We start from the raw sequence: 23,780 nt of genomic DNA, 5'->3' as shown, positions 1-23,780 counted from the left end.
GCTGTCCCCTGGCCCGTTCTTAGATTGGTATCTTCCTCGGACTACCCCTTACAAATTCCCCTGTTGCGCCATTCAGATGCTAATCGTCTGCAGTTTGCCCCTTCATTTGCTGGGTGACTTGAATTGTTCTGTGAAGGACATTAGTGTCTAACCTTTTTGCTATCGTTTTACAGCTCTCATCATTAAGTCTTTGCAAGGAGGTATTTATTTGTGTGAACGGAACCGCATGTTATAAAAAAGAAAGATTTCAAACTTTATCGGTGCATTGACGGCATATCTAGCTTTGCTGATTTTGTCATGATGCTGAGCCTTTCCCTTGAGCAGCTTCGGTTTTCCAGCCATTTTAATTTGATTTAGAACAGAAAATATGACAAACTAATAATACACACTCATTACATCAAAACTAAAGCTTCAAAGGCTTTAGGCAGCATGATACAAACCAATGAAAATGATGTAAACAGGCCAATGAGAACACACGTTTCACACACATACTGACGAGACAAAAGCGATATCTAATAGCACAAGACTGTGAGAAACCTTATATTACTGAATGCTGCAAAACACAGGCCTATCATCTCCACTTAAGAACACTAGTTACTAGTGTATGCCTGATCTTATCAGAGCTGCCATCACATTTTGAAGGTATCCATACATGTCTGTTTGCACTATTTAGCTTCTTAAATGGTAAGAGAAGGGACAGGGCTGTCTGTCTACCACAGGTTCTGCCCTCAAAATGTGGCTGTGACATGCCCAAATATGTTGTTATACTTTTACATGTGTGTTTTGTAAAAGAGATATTGTCTCTCAAGAGATTTATTGGTTAGGGAAGAGTTTGACATTTTGGGAAATTTGCTTATTCGCTTTGATACCACTCTCATGTTTGTCCATTAAATATAAGTCTACAGCCAACAGCCGGTTAGCTTAGCTTAGCACAAAGTCTGAAAATGGCGGAAAACAGCTAGCTCGACTCTGTCCAAAGGAAAAAAAATTGTAAAAATGACAATTTGTTGTTTTACGTGAGGTTATGTGCTGGACAAGGAAGTTAGTGCTCCCAGCCATAAAATCCCAACTCCCCACCAGAAATTGATTAAGGGTATTTCCCAAAATGTCAAACTTCTTCTTCTGTTTTAAATAAAGGATATTTTAACACCGGTCAGGGATGACACAAATATATAAAGTTTTTAAAAAATGGGAGACGTTTGACCATTTTAATTTGATAAACTGTAACAGGGTGAAAAATGGCTACAAATCTACGTGAACAGTCAGTCTTTTTCCTTGTTTGCTTGCCTTTTTTGGCAAAGCTACTTACACAATGTGAGTCTGTGAGCTTGATAATGAGCTTGAAGTTGTAGAATCTTCTGTCTCGTCTTCCTCTGCCACAATGATGATGCTAATTATATATGAAATACATTAATTGCCCTCCTACAAGTCATAAATGTTTGATATTCAATGTATAAAATTGACAAATTTCCTGTTTGCCCATCTCTAGAAAAGGTGACTTAAGCACCCTGAGTGCTAATCCCATGAGACGCTGGTCATTTGAAAGTCAATGTCTGAGCAGCACAGAGAGCTTTTGTGAGCAGCCCCACAATAGAGCTCCTAATCCTGCCAGGGGGAAAAGTGGAGACGGGAGAATGGGGGAAAGTTGATTACCCTCACCTGTGACAGTATAAAATGTCTCCTCAAGTTGTCAGGATGTCAGCTGTAGAGTTACTGGTGTTGGTAACCTGTTGAAGAGCCATGATCATCCTCTGACATCTGACTATTCCAAGGTGTTTTTTCCCTACAGGTGAGTCTTTTTTTTATGACAGATTTACATCATTATATGTTATCCTTAAATATTCTCTCATTGCTAAGGCAGACTTCTTAAATCTCTCTGCAGCATCACAGTATGGCTTCCGTCGGTGCATTATTATTGCTTTTGCCGGTTGCATGGACATGCTCTCCCCAAAAAGCAGGTAACATCACTATGGTGCAAAGAGTAGTTGGTACTTATGCGCTTGTGTCATATTAACTGCACAAAACACTGGTCGTCCTGCAGATCCTATGTATTACAAGCAATCATTTGTCAGGTTCACTGGGAGTTTGACTAATGCCAGATGTAATCCTTACAACATACGACCCTCTATCCTTTGACCCTCAATTCGGATAAGGAAAAACGTCCCCAAACAAACTTTAACTGGAAAAAAGGAGAAAGATCAAATGGAATGACATGCAAATGTAAATGTCTATATCCAGAGTAGACAGAAGAAGCAGTAGTAAAATTACAATAGGGAGAAATAGAATGACATTATTAAGTAAATATTAAGTGTATTAAGTAAAGTTTCAGGCAACATGTAAAAGTGTTTTGAGTGAAGACAAGAAATCATTTCTAAAGTTTGTCTCTCTGATTGTGTCTTATCTCAGACTACATTATGGTGTCATGTTTCCCCAACGCCATCATTGCCAACGTCCCAGAGTGTCCTTATGGCTGGGAGATTGACCAGCTGTCCCTGGGTGGAGTCTGTTACTCTGGAATAAACAGCCCAGGCTACTACCGCTTCATCATCTCAGACCTAACACCCAAAAACCACTCGTACTGCGGCACGCAGTCTGAGGTGAGACACCAAGCAGGTAAAGTGCTGGGTCACAATAACATCCTGCATCTAGCCATGGAGATAGTTTTTGTTTTATTTGCCCAGGTTTTGACACATCTGATCATCCCAGCATAATGGAGGTGAATGGAATTTAGTTTGTGGTGCTTAAAGCATTGAAAATTGAAACTTTACAAATTGAAACAAACTTTAATTCACCCACCAGGCATAAACCACAGACACACACAGTAATTGATCCAGTCAGTCCACAAGAGTCGGACCAGAGTAGCCCCACTTTGTGCCTCTCATATATTACCATTACACTTGAGTCACAGAGCTAAGCATCCGTTTTTCCAAAAAATAAATACCTGATGATCTTTGAAAAAAAAAACATCAATACAGACAGATGTGACTAATATAACTTTATTTTTGGTTCACGTTGAACAAATTGAGCACGGACATATGTCATTTCCAGCTACCAAAAGAGGCGGCATACATCGTGCAGCATATTTTTTCATCCAGATGGTTAGAAGAGTCTTTGAGGATTCTGGAAATACATCTAACACAGTGGTAAGTTTTGTTAAACCACCTTCTTGGTTTTTTAAAGATCGCCAGGTATTTATTTTTTGGTTAAATGGATGCTTAGCTCTGAGACTCAAATGGAATGGTAACATATGAGAGACACAGACTGGGGCTAGGACCAAAGTAACTAAACAAAGTAATTAACAGCTCTGGATCTAAATAGAAAACCACCACATGATGACCTGAGAGCTCTAACTGCACAGTGAGCAGGTCGGTAGTGTAGAACACCCTTACATACAACCATTTAAATGCAAGTTAATTAAAAGATTCTGATTCTGATGTTTATCTCCACTGTTCTCCACAGTACATGCCCGGCAAAGACCCCAAGTACATCTTCTATAATTCCATTGTGTCCAATGATACTTCGCTCACAGTCAGAAACCAGCCGGTCAACTACACCTTCAGCTGCATGTACCGAGCAGCCTACCTGGTAAATAACGCCGTCTTCAGCCAAAGGTAAGCATCGAACCCGGACACGAGGCGACCGCAGTTTCTGTGTGGAAGATGCATTCTAACCCAATGACTTGCAGTGTTTTTATTAAACCCTCTGCTTTTTCCAGAGTGGCTACAGTTTATGTCAACAACGGGAGTTTAGGCACTTTTAGATCACAGTTGTCTATGAATGTGTTCACGGTGAGTAGCCGCTCACAGATTCAGTTTCTTCAGTGGAAGCCTTTTGCAATCATGCTATTTTTAGATGTGTTATTTAATAAATCCTGTGCAGAATAGCTGTCTGGATAAATAAAGGTATAATTAAAAGTTGTTTGTTGTATGGGTCATTAGATGTAAATAAAAGAGTTTCAGGCACAGTCAAATGAAGAAATACAATTATTAAAAAATATTTTGCAGAATTCAAAGTTCCTGTATGCCAAGGACGCTCCCTATGTGATTGACACTTCTGAGATCGGCTCGGAAGTCTTCATCGGCATCGAGGCAAAAGGACTAAGTAACAGGTATATTAACAAATTTCAAAACTTTCCTGGCATTTGAATATTAAGTTTATATTCATACAAGTATATTCCATTACAGAGTAGATGCCCCTAGATTTCTAATCTTTTTATTATCATATGCTGTACCTCTCAGATTCAAAGTTGTAATAAACAACTGCTGGGCCACTCCTACTCCGTACTCGACAGACAAGAAGAGGTGGAGTCTCATCATTAACAGGTACAACGTAAAACATTTTAAACTGGTTCAACTTAAAAGCAAAAGTCTCTCTGCTGCCTTAAAAATGTGAGTTAACTGAATTTAACTTAAATTAAATTAGCTTAACAACAAGTTTAATAAACAACTGTTTAGTCACAATGACACACGATACAATTAGTGCTGGCAAAAACCCCGTATACTCAACTCAACACGACTCCACGTGACTCGACTCGTCTGCTGCTGATAACAGCGCTCGTACATACTCGCTGCCCTCAACACTTCCCGTACTGCAACCTGTAACCAAAGAATACCGAAGAGACCGGGGGCTTCGGGGCTCGACAGATTTGTTCATGTACCAGAGTCAGACAGTTGGCTCAGTGCTTGTTAGCCTGTTAGCCTGTGGATACTATCCCTGGCTGCAATTTGGTTGTTTGGTGGTTTGGTTGCAAACCTGTAGTTTGCATTTTTATTTAAATATTTTTATAGTCTCCAGGTCATTTCTTATTTCTGCTACTGTCATGATACGACATACCTACGAGTTGGTAGATTTTTGTTTATTTGCTGTAAAAAAAAAAAAATACAATTATCACAATAAGTTAAGTAAAGTCAGTCATCAGCTTTATGTAGCTTAGAGCTTAATATTTTGGGGGATAACGAAGCATAAATTGCTTTACTTCCGCTCGATACCTACATATGATAGATACATATGTTAGTGTGTGTCTGAAAGGTGTGCAACACCAAATACTCGAAAACTCGAAATCCAGCACTAGTTACAATCAGATTTACCTTCAGCTTACATTTCTCAGTTCTGAAGATTCAGCTGAAAATGAAAACTAGAAAATTTAAGTTGACTTACCTTGAAATGAATAAAACTTTAACATTAAGTTAATTAATGATAAAAGATTAGTTGATTCCACTTAATTCCTGCGTGATGTTTAACAGTATAGTTGAATGTGAAAGAATACTTCTCTATGCCACTTAATGATTGGCTGAACTCTCCAACAGATTCAACATTACTGTAAGTAAAACAAGTTTTGCGTTCCAACAGCTGCTCCTCTGACAACACTGTGACTATTTTTGAGAATGCCAAAGACAGCCGCTCCATGTTCAAGTTCAACTCTTTCCGCTTCCAACGGCTGGAGAAGGTCTCCACAGTCTGGCTTCACTGTGAGGTCCAGGTCTGTGATGGAGAGAGACTCATCTGTCAGCCAGTGAGTACAACGCTTTAATTTGATACTAAACATTAAAGCACTGTGAAATTTTATTTATCTATTTCTTTCTCTCCCATTACAATCCAACTTTTTCCCTCCAGAAATATCACATACAGTAATATATGTTTGTGAGTATACATATGTCTTGTCATTATATGGCATCAGTTTCCAGTGGTGGAGAGTAACTAAGTACATTTACTATACCAAGTACTGTACTTAAGCACAATTTTAAGGTAGTTGTACTTAACTTGAGTGTTTCCTTTTTCTGCCACTTCATACTTCTATATCACTACATTTCAGAGGGAAATGTTATACTTTTTACACCATTATTCATTTGGCAGACGCTTTTATCCAAAGCGACCTACAAAGGAGGTACAATCCATAGACTGTATAAAATATGGACGTAGTCTCCGTGACCCGTCACCCATAGGCGGCTTCTGAAAAGCCAGTGTGAAGCTCATTGTGGTGGCTCCGGCCGTCGCCATCTTGGCAGTGCCTGACTCCACTAGATAATCCAAAAATGGGCAAAGACGTAGAGGACAGCCCCACCTGTCACTCAAAACGGCCACATCCTGAATTATGCATACCTTTAAACCTTAATATAATTTACAGTACAGTTGTCATGAACGGGAAAATTAGCTATAGAGACCAAAACCGTTTTTTTGTACGAGGCTGTAAACATGTTTATTTCTGCTGTGAAGGCATTTTAACATGGGGCTCCGTGGGGATTGACTCGCTTTTAAAGCCTCAAGCCTCAAGTGGTCATTTGAGGAACTGCAGTTTTTTGAACTTCCACGTTGGCTTCATTTTTCAACCCAAGAGGTAGCTGCTTGGTACAATCCAAGCAAGTCCTCTACATTTATTTGACAGCATTAGTTACTAGTTACTTATCAAATTTATATTTTACATAAAAAAACACGTGATCAGCTTATAAAATCCAATTAATTGTTAAAGGTTAAATCAGTGGTTCCCAACCTTTTTGCCAGTGTCTAGACTTCTCGCCTAAACTTCAGAAGAGGTAAATGTACCCAATATTTCCCAACAAAAGTAAAGTTTAGAGAAAAGTCCAAAAAATGAAAACAGATTTGTGTAGTTTTTTCTTTGTTGCTCTCCCATTAATCGTCTCACAACCCCTCAGATTTATCTTGTGACCCTTTGGAGGGGCCCGACCCCTAGGTTGGGAACCGCTGGACTGAACTACCTTACTGCATATAAAGTAGTTAAAACTAGTTCCACCTCGAGCAGCTACAACAGTAAAATGCTGCTTAGACACTGATGCATCAGTATTAAAAATCTAATGTCATATATAATAATGTATCAGTCACTTTTTTGCAGAACAAGTACTTTTACTTTTGATTCTTTAAGCACATTTTGCTGATAACACTTCCGTACTTTTACTTGTACTTTGACCTATCTCACGTGCCTCCAAACAATTTTTTAAATGGTCTTTACTGTTTACGGTTGTTATTTGTGAAACATATCAGGGTTTAATCCAGCTTGTGACTGACTGCTCCTGCATTTATGAAGGAAGGTGGAGCTATTTAAGCCAGAATGTTTACAAAGGATGGGAGGGAGGAGACAATATGGAACAGAGCGCAGGGAACAACCTCAACCTAAATAGGAATTTAACCTTTAGTGTATCCTTCCTATCTGTATGTGTAGTTAATATACTTACATTTATAGTTATTCTTAGTTTAACGTGACAAAATATGCTACTTTGGATCAAGATGCAACCTATGTTTCCTCCTTGTTTCTTTCCTGAAGGGCCCCTGCTCTTTCAGAAGTCTGTCATCAGAGGCAGAACCAAGTGGGGGGATCCTTACTGCTGAGTTTCACATTAAAGGTACAGTACGCCATGTTGCCTATACGAGCCGAGGTATTTTGAACTTCTCACAATATTAAAATGCCCCTCCAGACATTTTTAAAGACAGAATATTAATTTATGTCTGATTTTTTCCAAGTTCAATTACCTAATTATTAAACTCAAACTTCTCAAACATCATTCTGCACAGTGAAGCTCAAGTGTGAAAGGACTTTAAATAAATAGCAAACTGTACCATTGTTATTTTTCCTCTTTCAAACAAAGATACTCCAATAACCTACTAAAAATCAGGTACTTTGTACGTTTGGTTTTTTGTCTTTTGTCTGTACTGTATAAGCTTGTGTTTTGTATTATGATGTTTTGTCTTTGTCTCTTGACAGGTAATGGGTCCTCCAATAATGGACACATAAAAGGTAAACAAATGTGATACAATGATAACTGTGATTGAAATGTATTTGAACTCTAATATTCAGAGCCGTAGGCAGGATATTAGAAATACTGAGGTCATGAGTCCAACGCTGATGAACATGATGATTTGAATCCTGTTTTAAAGCCTTCTCTACACAACCAGAAATCAAATTCTGGTGGGAAAATATGTGATTAATTTATTTGTTGAGAACATGAACTTCAGTAGATACGACTCCATTAATCTTGTTGAAAGTAGTTTCTCTTTCATTAACATTTGATCTGCTGTATCTTCTTTGCCTTTTCCACCACAGGTACTTCACTATTCATCCTGCTGGTGGTCCTGATAAACACATGTTGTGATTTAGTAAATGGATCAAGAATGTAGTAAAAACTTATATTTCATTCAGTCTCATTTATACTCACTTATATTCACACACACAGAGGGGGACGTCACAGGACTCAGGGAGCGTATGAATACAATCCTCCCCCACACTCAAATAAATGATTTTCTCATTTGATTATCTCACAAACAATATTTGTAATTAGCATTTATTGAGATTTTAATATCCTCTTGTGAATGGATATTCTTTTTAAAATGTTACATATATTACTTCACTGCTTTCTCCAATAAAGATTGGATAAAAAAAGATCCTTGTCCCGCTTGTTTTAAATTATGCACAAACCTTTAAAAATCTTCCAGGAATCCTCACAATGTTAGTAAATAAATAAACTATTTTATTCAATCCAGAAATTAAAATCAGACTCTCAACATGACAGCAGCACAATAAACATAAATCAAATGGATAAACATACTTTGATATTTCTTCTGTGTCAATGATACTACCTAGAACAATTGTGAATGTGTAACAATAGTGCTAGTGGATTTATTATAATATATACATAACCATGTTGATTGCATACAGCACTGTTGATATGCCTTCTTAACTCCTCAAGCCATATTGGGATTAGAAACAGTGATCATTTGTTGTTTGTTTGTTACAGCAGCACCAAGACAAAATGAAAACACATTATAAATGCCATTGTTACAACTTCACCAGAGTCACAGATTTTCATTTGTTTTTATAAAGTTCATTAATTTTTGTTTTAAAATATAAGGCCGTGAATGAGGCTGTCTGCTTACTGTCTTCTATACAAAATGCAACAAAAAACACTTTTTAAAAAACACAAAAGTACTTGATGTCTTTCAAGACATCATGGTTTCCGAACTGCAAAGATGGATGATTGATGTTGTCACAAAATTCAACATTATAGCTGCAAGACTAAATTAAAATTGCTTGAATGTCTGTTCTTTTACTTGCCTAACATAAAATGTTCAATTGCATGAGAAAGTTATCATTTAGTCAAGTCATAGCACAAAATATGTGTTACAAAGAACAGTTTGAATTAAACATAATCAGTATTTCTACTTACACTATTTAATGAAAGAGTGGATCTGTAATTGTACCAAAATCACAAAGAATTAAGATAAAAAGTATCTGTAGCCTCTTTTAGCTAATCAAAAGCAAAAGTGTTGAAATCCAGGTTCTTGTCTCTATTTTCTTCTCATGAAGTGTTTTGCATTTTCATTCCAGTCTTTAGTTTCCAGCCCTCCTCTTCACAAGTAGAGGAAACAAACTTGTTTTGCATTCTGTGAGACCTAAATACTTGTCATTTCCTGATATTCCTGTTAATTTATCCAAAATGTGGTCAGAATGTCCACTTGTTCTTTAAATGTGCACTGTAGTCATCATGGTCTCTGACATGTGAGCTTTGGTTTTCTGGGCCTTTTTCTCAGCAGCTCTGGCCATTCCTAGTTTCTTGAACAGAGATATCCCAAATATAGGTCAAAATACAACACCGCATTACATAAAATACTACATACACTGACTGTGCTTAGATGTAGAATGCTGGACTTGTCTCTGCTGGCTGTCTATCATTCAAGGGACAGTGATGTGTGTTAACTGTACCTCTGTTTGTAGTTTGAGACTGTCAGCTGGTGGAGAGCTGTGAGCAAAAAGTGGAGGATTAAATCCATGTTTGCTCAGCAGCCAGTAGGTCTTATGACACCCTTTACCCTGTCATGGACACGAACACACACTGATCAAAAACATGTCAAAAACATAGGTTGTATAAAGAAAACCCATGCAGACTCTTAAGTCACCTTCATTTCGATTTCCCCTCTTTCCTCCAGCTCAAATGACCCAGCCTGGACAAGAATGTCAGCAGTGCACTGAGATATATGAATCTTCAGGGCTGTATAACATAAACATAATTTTAGTTGTTTGTTTTCCAAGTCAAACTTCTGTGTTTGTATTTAATAGATAACAAGAGTAGCAAGAGCTAGAGTCCAAAGGCACGCTAGCAGCTCTGTGAGGCTGTACTTAGACACAGCGGTGCTTCGAGCTAAATGCTAAAGTCAGCATGCTAACATGCTCTCAGAGACAATGCTAACATGCCAATGTTTAGCAGGTAATATTTTTCAGGTTCCCCATCATAGTTTAGCTTGTTAGCATGCTAACATTTGCTGATTAGCATTTAACACAAAGTACAGCTGTGGTTGAGGAGAATGTCCCAATATAACTTAAATGTTTTACCTGATGATGCTGCTAGAGTTAAAGTCAGAGGATCACCAACTTCAGTAGGATTCATCCTCTTGGGACCATGAATGTCTGTACAAAATTTCATAGCAATCCATCCAATTGTTGATTTGGTATTTTAGTCTGGACCAAAATAGTAGAATAACTGACAAACCGGCATCCCTACAGCCGCACCGCTATATATAAACTATATTTTTCATATCTAAAGTCTTACCTAGAAGGTTTAAACAAAGAAATTACAATACTGATGGTCTGAATGAATAGCCTCTGCAAAAGTGTGACTTCAGTTCACTCACGAAAGCTGTTACTTTCCATGCGAGAGGCCATGTTCACCGTGTCACCAAAGAGACAGTAGCGAGGCATAGTAGTCCCTACCACTCCAGCAACCACTGGACCTACAAAACCCATAACAAACTGTACATATGTATTCAAACTTCTCAAATGTCACTTATTTCATGTACAAACTTCAACAAAGTTCTTGCATGCCATTAAGTCTTAATGACAAGTGTGTAGGACCAAAAACTCTGTGGACTTACAACGTTTCTGGCTCCTTCTAAATATTTAATGTACAAAAATATGAACAAATGTCAAATAGTACATGAAAAAATATACAAATATGGCCATATTGTTAGCCAAATAAAATTATTCCAAATATCTTCCATAGGACAAAAGGCAGCAACAAAACCAAATACTTCACTAATAAATCAAAGTTTTTAAAGACAATTGAGCTTAGTTGTCTCTTACCAGAGTGTATCCCAACGCGAATTGCAAGACACTCAGTAGGCATATGACGGATTCTGAAGACCTTGATGGCACTCAGGAAATGTAGAGCCATTGTAGATATCTCCAAAGCATGCTTATTGCCATTGCTGACAGGTAGACCACTGGCTACCATGTATGCATCACCAATTGTTTCCACCTAGTAAATATGCGTGAGGCGTAAGTGTTACTGCCAATTTGTAAAGTAACAATAGAAAGCTTTTGTTTACAAAACTGCACAACTTAATGAAAAAACTAGGCAAACAGAGCAATGCTCAGTTAAATTGAAAATCTCTGTATTTTAAAGGAATAGTTAGGTAGTAGTTAAATTTGTTCGCTGTCTTGCCAAGAGTTAGATGAGAAGAGCAATGCCACTCTCATACAACAAAATCTGCCGACCAGCACCTCTAAAGCTCACTAATAATTTGTTTAATAATCTGTACAAAAAAATTGGTGTAAAAACGTTAATTTTTGGTTTGACGGGCAGTTATGTTACAAGATTCAACATGTTAATTAGTGAGCTTTAGAGGTGTTGATTTTTAGACGTTTACTTGTCTTTCTGTACAGATTTTGTTACCTTTGGACAGAGCCAGGCTAGCTATTTCCCCCCTGTTTCCAGTCTATGCGCTAAGCTAAGCTAACCAGATTCTGGCTGTAGCTTCATATTTACTGTACATACATGAGTGGTATCACTCTTCTCATCTAACTCTCAGCAAGTAAAGCCAATAAGTATATTTCCCAAAATAACAAATATTCCTTCAAAAAAACATACATTTACTAGTCTGATACTTATGATCGTAAATGATTATCTGCAATAAAAATCACACACATTTTCTTATAACACATATAAAGAGTCACCTACCAAATCTTCAAGCCTACATATTTTGGAGATTGACACTCCCCTCTATGTCTCCCCTCATGTCTCTAATGCATAAAGTTGAATGAGAGACAAAAAGTGTTGTGTGTGACTTACTTTGTAGACATCATACATCTTGATGATGTCGTCAAAGAGGCTGTAGAGGTCGTTGAGGAACGTTACCACCTCCATCGCAGAGCTGACAGAGCACATGGAGGTGAAACCCACAATGTCAGAGAAGAAGATGGTCACCATTTCATAGCTTTGCGGCTCCACTGATTTCCCTGCCATCAGCTGATCTGCAATGTACCTATGACCAATGAAGCAACATCAGTGACAAGGTAAGGGATGTAGTCATGGAAGCCCATTGAACCGGTGGCACAGTGGTGATTTGAATGGGTTACCATAAATTGCTAATTGAAAAATATTATATTGATCATTTTGACGTGGTCGCATCTGTTACCTTGGTAACATGCTGGAGAGAAGCTTGTCTGCACGGGCCTTCTCTGCTGTGAGCTGATTGGTCCTCTCCTCCACCACCTCCTCCAAGTGATTTGCATATTTCTCCAACTTTTCCACCATGTTATCCAGTATATTTGCATGACTACAGTACAGAAAATCATGATCACTTCCGTTAAGGAGTTTATGTTTTCAGTCCAGGTTGGTTGGTAGTCAGCAGGATGTCTCAAAGTGTTGTTAATCAGATTTTAATGAAATTTGGTGGAACCATGAATTTTTGGATCATTTTTGGTGATCCAGGATTTAAAAAAAATAATGGCTTTAAAAAAAAGTGTTATCATCACATGTCAGGCACATTTTGAAGCAGATAACAGATTTAGAGGGTTTTACAGCCCTGGCGAAGGTAGTTTATGACAACAAGCTGCCTGATTGTCACTTGCATTGTAAGGTTTGTAACCATATTACATATTGCATCTGCAGGCCCAAATGAGAGACAGGGAGAACAATTTATTTTGGTATTTTGGAGCATATTAAGGGTAAGGGAAAAAAAGTCTGAAAAGTCCTGACCTATCTGGGCTGGTATCCCTCAGCTGTCTCCTTATAGACCCAAACGGCGGTCGGTGGTCAGGGTTTTCACTCCAACAGGCTCTCAGCAGTGAGTTGATGTTCTCCTCACACAGCTGCTCAGACAGCTGTGGTCGGAGGGGTTCCCCTTGGAAAGGCGTCCGCAACTGCATAATAATCTCTGGAGAAAACATGTAGCAAGAAGCAGGAATCACTGTAATGTTGGAATTTTGGTTTGAGTCATGATGGCTGTGTGGCTCTACGGATGGCACTGTTGGCCCATCCACCACTTTTATCCAAATTAAAATGTCTTGGCAACTACTGGATGGAAATGCCATGAAATTTTGTACAGATGTTCATGGTGTCCAGACAATGAATCCCTCTGACTTTGGTGATCAACTGGCATTTCCTCTAGTGTCACCATCAGGTCAAAATTTTAATTTGTCCAATACTTTGGTTTGTTCAGTATGCTACAATGATTGGAAATGAATAAGTGGCTTAATACAATGAATGTCTTTGTATCATGCTAACCTTTGGGCTCCAGGTTGATGTCATGATATGGGCAAGCCTTAGAGTTGTACATGAGTTCCCACATGATGATGGCAAAGCTGTAGATGTCACCTTTGGGCGTTCCATTGACCGGGAGACCGATTTGTCTCAGAAGCTCGGGGGCTGTCCAGTACAGTTCTACACCACAAACAAATGGTAACTAAGGAAAGTTAAGTTCAAATCACCTCACATGTGTTACTTCTCCTGTGCTAAACATAAATGCAAATATATTTAACACTCTTTGACACTCTTATTATAACTTAACACTTTGATTTTGACTGCACCGACTGACCGTCATATTTGGGGTTTTCCAGTTGGATGATCTTATTTTTGCTACCATATTTAAACTCCCGCAGTCCGAAGCCAGAGAGTTTTATCTGAAGTCGACTATCCACCAGACATGTGCTGGGTTTCAGGTTCCCATGAAATCTCAGGCTACTTTTGTGAATGAAATCCATTCCCTAAAGCACAAATGAACAGGGTCAACCTATGAATTGGCCATTGCAATGTGAAAATAAAAAATCAGCCCTGCACTATAACTGCAGTTTGTGTCTGTTTAATTTTGTGGAGCTAGTTGTTGCGTTTTTGTTTAACATTGAGTACAGGGGGCCAACATTAAAGCTAGAGTGTGGGACTTTTACATATAAATGAACGTCTGTTACATTTAAGCCCTTGCCAAATGAGTTCACACAATGCTGATTAAGCCTGTCACCGCCAGGTAAACCTCTCTGTATTTCACAGTATATGGAGTTTTTAAATCTGGTGTCTGCTGCCGGTCCCTCTTGGAATTGCCAGTGTTTGCCAACTCATGCCAATTATTATTACTATTATTATTATTATTATTATTATTATTATTATTATTATTATTATTATTATTATTATTATTATATTATAATTGTCTTGGAACTGTGGAAATTTCTCTGTATGTTTGTAACCATTTCTGAACATGAGTCTGGGGCGAGCTCACTGTAGACATTCGTCATCAGCACGCGTTGACAGTGTGTGTGTAATTACTCTCACTGCCAGAAGAGGGAGACAAAGGTTCAGCACTGCAGGTTTAAGCTTCATTCTCCATTCAGGGTCGTATTGTAGCTACCATTGACTAACATGGTGGGCATTTTATAGGCTGGTTCCAATAATTTCAAGATATTAAAATATGACTACATTTAGACCAACAAAAAATTAACCAGAATTTTGTTTCTGGCAGTGTGGAGAAAGCTTTGAAACACCATTTAGACCTTCATGTTGGGAAATAAACATACATAAAACATGATTGAACAATTTACTGAATAAAGGAAATATGAAAAATCTAGATAACATTTTTGAGACATACTTGGGAGATGCGGTGGGCAGACTTGGACTCTTGTACTACTTGTATTTTCATGTATTTTATTCTAATTATTTATTTCATTTATTTGTACTATTTTAGTTTTTTATTTTTGCATGTATTTTTTATTTATTTATCAGTATTCAGTATTTATCAGTAAATCCTGGCTACATCCCCATTTGTGAAACTTTGATTGTATTCAATGAAGTGTCTTTCCCACCACTACATAATGGCAACAACTTGAACATGCTGCATAAATGAACTGACTCACATTGACAATGTCATAAGCAAAGGACAGTTTAAACATCCTGTCGAGCTCGACATCTGACGCCTTCAGAATATCCTGCAGAAATAAATAACAACATCAAAGAGGGAACAACAATTTGAAGTTAAATATCTAATTACACCCTTTAAAAAATCACTGGGTTGGGTCAGTGTAATATAGCACCAATGCAATATTGGTGCTATATTAACTTTGCCCAGTACTGATGGGTTGTTTTGACGCAGTATTATTTACTCAAACTAAAATATCATTATGTTACACACCATAAGCTCAGGTTTTACCTTAAACTGTCACACATCTATTGTTGGTTGTACAAAGGATGTATCACATATTAACAATCAGTAAGTGACATGTAGACTATAACTGTTTGAAACCATTTTAGTTTGGGTAAATAACCCAACAGTGATATAGAAAATAACACAACTCCTTGTTTATGTGATTTTCTAAGTTAACCCAGTGTTGCATTGGTGATATGTTGACCCAAAATGGGTACATTTTGCCCTATTGATTTTTAGTGAGAGAATTCGTTGCAACTCTAAGAATTTCCCTGCAAAGTGCAAACAAGTATTAAAGTAGCAGTTTTACAGTGATGCTTTACAATATGAAGTAAAAGTGTGTTTACATGCAGTGCAGGCTGAGACACTGACCTTCAGACTGCCTTTCCTGCAGTACTGAATGACCAAACAGACATTCGGTGGCTCGATGCACACACCAAAGAACTGCACCAAGTTCTCATGTTTCATCTCTTTCATCTGAGAGTTTAAGATGGTTAGATACACAATATATCAATTCATGAGTGCAGAAAAAAACAGCTTCACTTATTCACTAATATGTCTTTAATAATATATTTAGCATTTAAATGGTTATTTGTTGCAAGGGTAGAAGAAGATCTGCACCATTATTTTAAGCTAAAGATGTTTCTTCCCCAACATCATGTGAACATTACATATGACTCTTTTTAGTTAGATATACTGTAGCTGAATTTAACTACTGTTACATTTATCAGAAGAACAACATGAGTAACTTTACCTCATTGAACTCTGTGATAATTGAAGGTTTCTGGAAATTACTGCTAATGTGGTTCTTGATGTACTTGATGGCCACTTGATTTCCCTGTATGGAATTTAAAAAATACATTAGGGAAAAGGCACATATTCTGGCTTGTGAAAACCAACTCTTGGCAAAGTTATATGTATATATACAGTATATGCAATTCCATCAAAAATTCATTCTTGTAGGAGGAATTCATAATGCCTGATGAAGACAATGAAGACACTAAAAATTCAAAATGTATGTTAAATGCCTTAAAGTATGACTGTATATCTTTTGAAAGAAGAAATAACACATCAATCCTCTTCTTCAAAATAAAAAGTTAATTTAATTAGCAATAAAACACACACACTTGCCCAGTTCAAAACTGCTGCCATAACCTTAATTGGTCTGGTATGACCGTTAGCTTGCTGGTCTAATGTCAGCTAATATTAGCAAACTTTAGCTAGATTTTGCTGTGAATCTGACATTACTGAGTCACTTTGCTGACTTTATTAGGCCTTTTCCACTACAGGATAACTTAATTACCCATAAGCTGAACCTGTAAGAACCCCATAAGGTATTGGTTCTAGGTTCTACCCTGCTGTTTTCCACTTCCACAATGTTTCAGATATACATCATCATACGTTTTTATGCGCTGCTTGGTAAGCAAGTAAGTGCAGTTGTGGGACAGACGACGATAGAAAAAGTGGTGCTAATATAGGTTTTCTTTTACATTTACACATGTGACTTTTAAACGTCGGTATTGTTAGATTAATGGAAGAGTCCCACCAGCAGTAGGAGTTCGGCAAAGTGGGGTACATGAGACCGGCACCAAACTAGCTCCCACCCTGCTGACCAGCTCTCCAGCACTAGCTGCAGATCGCTACAAATCTGCAACATTGCAGCAAAACACACGTTGGCTATGCTGAATCAGAATATCGCCTATTTATTGAAATACACTTTCTCGCAGTGCTTAAACACACGTCCTGCGTCATCACTTGTGATGTTTGCCATGTTGCAAACCAGCTGTTGCATTCTTCGCCCCGAGAGGACCTGAACTTGGATTTAGCACCATCTCCTGAGCAGCGCTGAAGTTTAGCTTCAGGAACTCCCCAAAGAGGCGGGTGTACAGCGGAAACAAAAGCATAAACCATGACAATGGCTACACAACCCTTGACAATGGCTACACCTTAAAGTGGCAATCCTTAAAATTTCAGTCCTGAGGTGGTCATCCATTACTCCCTGCAATATTTCAAACTGATCCGCTGACAAAAAATCTTTGAGATTGCTACTTTAACTTACAGGCTGTTAAGTTCCTGTAGTGGAAAAGGCATGTGAGACTCTACTTTCACCATTAATCTGTAATTGCCACTGTTCAGGAAAAGTTACATAGGCTCACTTTAAACTCTGAGCAAAACTGGTACCTGATAGAGACCTATAGTGGTGTAGATGTGTTCTCTCCCTGTCTTGTCCCTCAGGCCATAGCTGTTGTTGGAGAAATTGGACTGAGAGCCACTGCTTCCACTTTGACTACCTGTGGTGCTCAGAGACAAACCCTGAATTCCCTGGAGGAGACACAAACACACCAAACAAACATGTGAACACAAAGCCAGGCAAGCAAACAAACACATACAGTACATGAACAGAGGAACTTTTTATTCTTTATCAACAACACATCTGTTGAGTTCTCATACTGAGGGCTCCCTGATGATGCTGATGTCGTTGTAGTTGATCAGCCACCAGCAGGAGTCATCGAGCCTCATCTGGAGTCGTAACTTCTGCAGAATGAGGACCCCAATGCAAAAAACTGCTAGCACACCGATGATGGGGAAGGTCACAAGCAGAGCTAGCAAGGCGATGTCTGTGTCCCATCAAAACAATAAATTATGATGGTGGTTAGCTTAGCCTGAGTGTATGGTTTAAGTAGATATTAAATTATGTTTTATGAGTGTTAGTGGTCTAAAGGGAAACATAAAAACTGAGATAATTGGTATATTTACTGGTTGCATAAGGGGTCTTAAGTCCTGAGTGTTACTTTACCATTAATCAGCCATTCACAGAGTTCGTTGTTGAAACCACATTCTGGTTTGTCAGAAGGAGGTCTTCCCTTTGGCCAGACCACAGAAGCAAACACGGGCGTTGGCCTGAAATTACATTTTTTTGTGTGATTTCCCGAAATTTGTGTATCAAAAAAATGGTATATTGTTTGTCTGAAAAAAAGCGTCTGTTACCGGACAGCTTTGGTGTGACTGTCAAAATGGAGGATGGGTACAAACTTGGTGATGTCTCCTACATGCTGCAGGTCATAAATGGAATAGTCCAAATTTCTTTCCCCCTCTTCGTCAAAGTGGACTAGTCCAGAGGCACCTGCAAAGATAAGCCACCACTGCATGAAACTGCTGAAAATGATGTGCTAGCCTAGTGCTTTTAGTGTTTTGATAGAGGGTTAGGGTGCGATGAATCCATGAGTCAGTGGAACAAAGGCCTTTTAAAGGTTCAGTTCACCTAAAAAAAAAAAAAAACAAACGATAACAAAAAATAAAAATCTATGCCATGCAAATAGTTAAAATTTTGAGATACATTATCTGAGTTTTCTGCTAACACTCCAATACAATGGAGATGGAAAGGGACACAGCAGCACCCGCTGTCGTACCACCAGACTACAGAGCAGCTTCTTCCCTCAGGATGTGAGACTCCTAAATTCATCCTCAGAACTCCACCATGTAAAATTGTTTTCATTTCTATTTCTACTTCTATTTCTATGATTTATTATTTATTAATTGATCTACTGTATATAATTTAGCATAAAGCATAAATATCATTACACAACCCTGTGTTGTATAATGATCTTGTATGGGGTTAAATTTCATCTGTGGTGGTCACAGCAATAAAAAAATTATATTAAAACATAAAAAACTACTTTTGTCTCTATATGAAAACAGTTGACAGTGAGTTCTGTGGATTATTCGGAGTAATCAGGACACCGTATCTGGAAAGAGATGTTACTGTTAAAAGTTTTAAATATAACCTATTCACCTCCACTGTGTTGGGGTGGATGCAGAAATCTCAGAGACGGATATCTCAAAATCTGGGCAAATAAAACCAAAACTACCTCATTTGCATGGCGAGATACCACTAGAGGTAAGTTAAACCAACCCTTTAATGCATCTTTAACTGTTTGCAGACATAATTTGCGCATACATTGAAGAAAAATGCATTCAGCTAACTTATTTTGTGAAAATTAAGAAAATGTTTAAAAATAAATACATAAACTAACACTAGCTCTTAAATTAAGCATGTCAGTGGATGCTTTTTGTGTCAAAATATGATGCAACTATGCAATGAGGATGTCACAGAGACCGTGTGTGATGTGATGATTGGCTAGCTGATGGTATACATAAGTGCAGGTTCATTGCTTGTGACAGAATATATAATCAATTATTCAAAAGGCTTTAAAAGTACCAAACCATAAACTATTTCTGAACAGATGTTCTGTAATGTCCTTGTAAAAAGCCTTACGAACACACAAACTAATAACAAAAAAGCTCTTTTTTTTAGTACTTTGCATACTTGGCACTGCAGAATACACTGATCCCCACAATACATTTATTAAAGCTGCTACCAACCATAAAATCGAATGTTTATATTTTTTAATCTTAGTAGCAGCTGTCGTCCATCATGAGGGTCTTTTCCATCTTTGAGGACTTCCTTCAGTCCCATCGCATAAAGAAGCACTGCATCATGCAGATAGGCAGAGTAAGGGCTAACCTGAAATAACAGAAATAAAATGATTATATCTGTGATTTTCCTTTTTAGCAGAATGGATGTGAAAGTGTTACAACATCTTAATAAAACATTTTCCTATCATGGGTGCTTACCTCACTGTCAGATGTCAGGTTGCTCCGAAATGGGTGTCCTTTTAGTCTTTCAAAGACTTGCTCAAAGAAGTCATAATACTCATAGCCTTCGTAGGATTTCTGGCCAACGATAAAGGCCATGTCAAAAGCTCTTACGGCAGCTTGGTTAATCCTGCTGTTCAAGGCGTATTTCCACAAGTTATCCTGCTCAGGAAAAAGATTAATATGATACACATAAAAAACATCTTAGTAAAGAGGTGTGGAAGATAATAAGTTTGATCATTTGTTAAGAAAGATTTACAGGAAGGATGATGATGGTGGTGAAATACACCAGCAACTTCAGGCTTTTGGGTGTGTTAGCGAATGGTCAGTTATGGTCTCTGCTCTAGTATGATCAGTTTGAGTGAGACAAATCAAGTGAGTGTCTTCACAATTAGTTTTTTTAAAGGGAGTTATATGTTGGAAATCAGAAATGGTTGGTAACAGGGCCCCTATTGACCCCCCCAATGTTTTCTCTCACAATTATTGAGCATGTATTCTGTATGTATTAAGCAGAAATACATTTAGTGAAATGCACCATGTAAGCACAATATAAACTAAAACAATAAAGGCCTTAAAACTAGATACTGCAGGTGTTGCCTTAAAGGTGGGGTATGTGATTCTGGAGAAATCCAATATCATGACAAATACCATGATACAGAGTGAACAATGACACAGCAAGTAATATAACTAACGTTAGCTACCTTGTGGGTTAGCAAACTGTTGCTACAGTTGCTGCTGTGAAGCGAACAGCCAGAGAAGACGAAACATTTCCCAGAGCAGCACAGCAGCTCCAGACAGCGATACTCACAACTCTCCTGCTGCTATAGCTAACATCACAACAGCAGCATATCTTCGCAAACTAGAAAGTAAGCAGAATGTCCGTGGGCAAATCATTTAACGTTACCTATCACACAAATCATGGCTGGAATAGTGTTGTGTGGCCCGGTCTGAGCCACTTTGTTTATTTCCCATTTATAGAGCCAGGGCTGTGTACAAACACTGGACAGCTAGCGGACTGTAAGGAAATATTCGCTGTATTTGACAAAAAAACGTTTTTTGGATTAGAATTGCATACCTCACTTTCATTTTAGTTTAGAAGGTGCTTTTGTGGTGCAAACAGTATTAACAAACAAAGTTTCAATCAATTAAATTACCACACACCAATTGTCATGTGGTGAACCTGGAGCCCTGTTGGTTTGGGGCCCCTGGGAAGTTGCCTGATTTGGTAATCCATCTTTGGTTGCTAAGCACCGATTTTGATTTTGGTCCCAGTAATGGCATGATGTTACCAAACCAGGCAACTTCAGAACGCTGCGCACGATCACTGTACCCAACAGTTGTTTGACAAGAAATAGTTCCAGTACGTAACTCCTTGTAAAACCACAAATTCCTTAATGATAATGATAAAAAAAAATCAAATTAATGCCCATTTTTCTTGGTTCTTATCTTCCTGCTTTTTTTTTGGACAGTTTTCTAAGTTCTGTATGATTTGTTTTCCAATATTTTTCAAACCTTATCAGTATACCTTACAGTTTTTGATTTTACCTAATGGTACAGCTTAACTCAACCGTTTATGTGTTTTAAAGGTTTTACTCACCACGATGCCACTGACCTCAAAATGCTGCACCAGGAAGAACACATAGTCGCCGTTCATCAAACCCTGTCGCTCAGCCTCCAGCAAGAGAGCCATAGAGTCCTCTCTGTTTGTTAGCACCACAATCACTGGAGGACAGCAGGAAACATTTGAACATACAAACAGTAGCTAAATCACTGGTAAAAATGTGGTTATATGTGGTTTCAAAGTGGCAGTTTACCATAAAGTGCTCGTACTCTACTTACCTCTAGCAACTGTTGAGATATACTTAACATTTTGATTAACAAGCTGAGGATTGCTGGTATCAAATTTGACCGCGGCAGCCAGCTTGAATTTGGCTCTCAGTGGACTCTCAATGGTTTTCCACAAAGCGTCAACTTTATCCCAAGTGTTTGAATCTAATCCCCCTCCAATCATCGCTATATGACTCCACCCGAAGAATTCCAAGGTCTTCACCAGGACCTCCGAGCTTCTTTTAAGAGGGGGCAAAATTTTTATGTATGAATCATAGGTATTGCTGTTGTCCATTTTGGAGGACTGTCCCACAAAGCCGAACATGGGGATGTTCCATGCGGATGCAATGAGACCAGTGACCTGCACAGCAGAAATAATGATAATGAAATAATAATAAAAAACTCCATGAAAAGCTCCCGTGGATCTATAATTACCTATCTGATCGCTTGTTTTAGAGAGGTGTTGATTCAACTGTATGGTCATTTGGAGGATGTAGTTTGTGTTGCTGTTTAACTGTATTGCATTATACAGATAGGTGTTTCTGTTGTTTTGCATACCCTCATTGATATAAATGGGGTGGACAAACTAATAGAAACACCTGTCAGTGTAACGCAATACAATTCAACAGCACTACAAACATAAATCAACACCTCTCTAAAAACAACCAACAACTACAAAAACCGAACATTATAACCTTCATGATTGGAGGATTTATTGCAGGATTGTTGTATTAGACTGCAGTAGTTTTAGCTAGGTGTACCTAACAAACTGGCAATTGAGTGTATGTCTGGTGGAACCACAGTATTTTTCAGTATTCTCCCAACTTTTGCATGATTTATAATCTATAGCAGTATGGTTTAAAAACGTATGCCTACCATTTAACATGCATTGGTTTTAGCTAGGTGTGCCTAATAAACTGGCAACTGAGTGTGACAGTACTTCAGTTCTGTCTGCATACATCTAAAAACCTGCATCATGACATATTCTGGTAAGTCATTTATATAAAAACTAAAAAAGAGAAGTGGACCAAGACAGAATCCTGTGGAATTTCTGTTTTAAGCTCTAAAAAAGGTGAGACAAAAAACAAGTCTAATGCATGAATTATCAATTTCCATATTTACACACATCATTTCACATCACACGAATCATACCTCCGCTTCTTCAGGACACGCTGGACCAAATAGTGCAGACACATTTTCTTTCCACACCTGGTGAATGAATCCTCCCAGGGAAACTTTGGGATTACAGTCTGTATCCATGTACACAAAATCCAGACTGTAGTTCCCCAGGAAGGAGGGATTGGTGTTCACCTTTTCCACAGCTATCTGTATGGCTGAGCCCAGTCGCAGGGCACTGAAGGGGAAGGACATATTCCAGGGAGCCTGGAAACCAATGATCAGCTTGTGAGGTTGAGACCCATTGGTGCCGTTTTTGATGACAGCAGCAGTTAACGCAAGTGTGAAGTGAAGCACCAATATGTGCCTCATGCCAGAGGAATATACCGCCCTCAACATCACTCTCATCCTATTAGTTGCTTCATGTTACCAGGCTTAAATACCCGACTTCCCTAGTGATGCTGGACACTTCGTTAGGGAGGAGAAAATGTAAATATGTGGAGGAGAGTGGGAGGTACAAAGAGGCATTAAGCCCATCGTTTTTTGACGTTTTTCATTATCTGCCCTGTAATTCTTCATTAGAGTGTGTCCTACACTAGACTATCAATGTCATAGAAGTCCCCATGCTTCAGTCCATCATTGAATTCAGTGGATGTCTTTAAAGCTCTTTTCAAAGCATTACTCTTAAAGTAGGTGATTAGATTAGTCTCAATGCATTAAGTGTTTAATAAAAAGTAGAATTTCTGTTTTTTTTTTTTTTTTGTTTTACA

General features: G+C 38.2%; 2 protein-coding genes across 6 annotated transcripts; one reads left to right on the top strand and one right to left on the bottom strand.

Annotated features, from left to right (window-relative positions):
• The first annotated feature begins 1,423 nt into the window (after positions 1–1,423).
• On the top strand, positions 1,424–8,383 carry tectb (tectorin beta). Of its 4 annotated transcripts, none has more exons than XM_044178722.1 (11): positions 1,424–1,789; positions 1,883–1,958; positions 2,407–2,597; positions 3,460–3,611; positions 3,686–3,788; positions 4,005–4,108; positions 4,239–4,322; positions 5,350–5,512; positions 7,277–7,355; positions 7,715–7,747; positions 8,184–8,366. In XM_044178722.1, the coding sequence occupies exons 2-11, from the start codon at positions 1,892–1,894 to the stop codon at positions 8,258–8,260; spliced, it is 1,053 nt and encodes a 350-aa protein (XP_044034657.1). In that variant the 5' UTR covers positions 1,424–1,789; positions 1,883–1,891; the 3' UTR covers positions 8,261–8,366. The 4 variants fall into 4 exon arrangements, with proteins under 4 accessions (XP_044034657.1, XP_044034658.1, XP_044034659.1 ...); XM_044178723.1 differs by having other exon boundaries at positions 1,427–1,789; positions 8,054–8,366; XM_044178724.1 differs by having other exon boundaries at positions 1,428–1,789; positions 3,716–3,788; positions 8,184–8,383.
• Positions 8,384–8,454: 71 nt separating this feature from the next.
• On the bottom strand, positions 8,455–23,671 carry gucy2g (guanylate cyclase 2g). Of its 2 annotated transcripts, none has more exons than XM_044178719.1 (22): positions 23,047–23,671; positions 21,907–22,255; positions 21,665–21,789; positions 20,047–20,229; positions 19,795–19,936; positions 18,400–18,535; positions 18,209–18,312; positions 17,863–18,029; positions 17,593–17,733; positions 16,166–16,249; positions 15,784–15,888; positions 15,125–15,196; positions 13,819–13,987; positions 13,509–13,664; positions 12,981–13,158; positions 12,418–12,558; positions 12,072–12,264; positions 11,084–11,258; positions 10,636–10,734; positions 9,904–9,995; positions 9,710–9,817; positions 8,455–9,559 (listed from the first exon to the last, which is right to left on the bottom strand). In XM_044178719.1, the coding sequence occupies exons 1-22, from the start codon at positions 23,416–23,418 to the stop codon at positions 9,470–9,472; spliced, it is 3,381 nt and encodes a 1,126-aa protein (XP_044034654.1). In that variant the 5' UTR covers positions 23,419–23,671; the 3' UTR covers positions 8,455–9,469. The 2 variants fall into 2 exon arrangements, with proteins under 2 accessions (XP_044034654.1, XP_044034655.1); XM_044178720.1 differs by having other exon boundaries at positions 21,680–21,789.
• Between the last annotated feature and the right edge of the window lie 109 nt (positions 23,672–23,780).

The sequence above is a fragment of the Siniperca chuatsi genome, linkage group LG20 (genome assembly GCF_020085105.1).
Source record: "Siniperca chuatsi isolate FFG_IHB_CAS linkage group LG20, ASM2008510v1, whole genome shotgun sequence".
NCBI classification, from domain to species: Eukaryota; Metazoa; Chordata; class Actinopteri; order Centrarchiformes; family Sinipercidae; genus Siniperca; species Siniperca chuatsi.
Note: the sequence above shows the minus strand (reverse complement) of the source record. Positions and strands in the feature narration are given on the sequence as shown.

Bases quoted from the DNA above. Each gene is read 5' to 3' on its own strand.
- tectb (XM_044178722.1), top strand. From the start codon at position 1,892: ATGGCTTCCGTCGGTGCATTATTATTGCTTTTGCCGGTTGCATGGACA. The intron at 1,959-2,406 runs GTAACATCACTA...GTCTTATCTCAG, and splicing joins ATGCTCTCCCCAAAAAGCAG to ACTACATTATGGTGTCATGT. The intron at 5,513-7,276 runs GTGAGTACAACG...TCTTTCCTGAAG, and splicing joins AGAGACTCATCTGTCAGCCA to GGCCCCTGCTCTTTCAGAAG.
- gucy2g (XM_044178719.1), bottom strand. From the start codon at position 23,418: ATGAGAGTGATGTTGAGGGCGGTATATTCCTCTGGCATGAGGCACATA. The intron at 11,259-12,071 runs GTAAGTCACACA...CATATTTACTAG, and splicing joins AGATGTATGATGTCTACAAA to GTGGAAACAATTGGTGATGC. The intron at 9,996-10,635 runs GTGAGTGAACTG...TATGTTATACAG, and splicing joins CATGGAAAGTAACAGCTTTC to CCCTGAAGATTCATATATCT.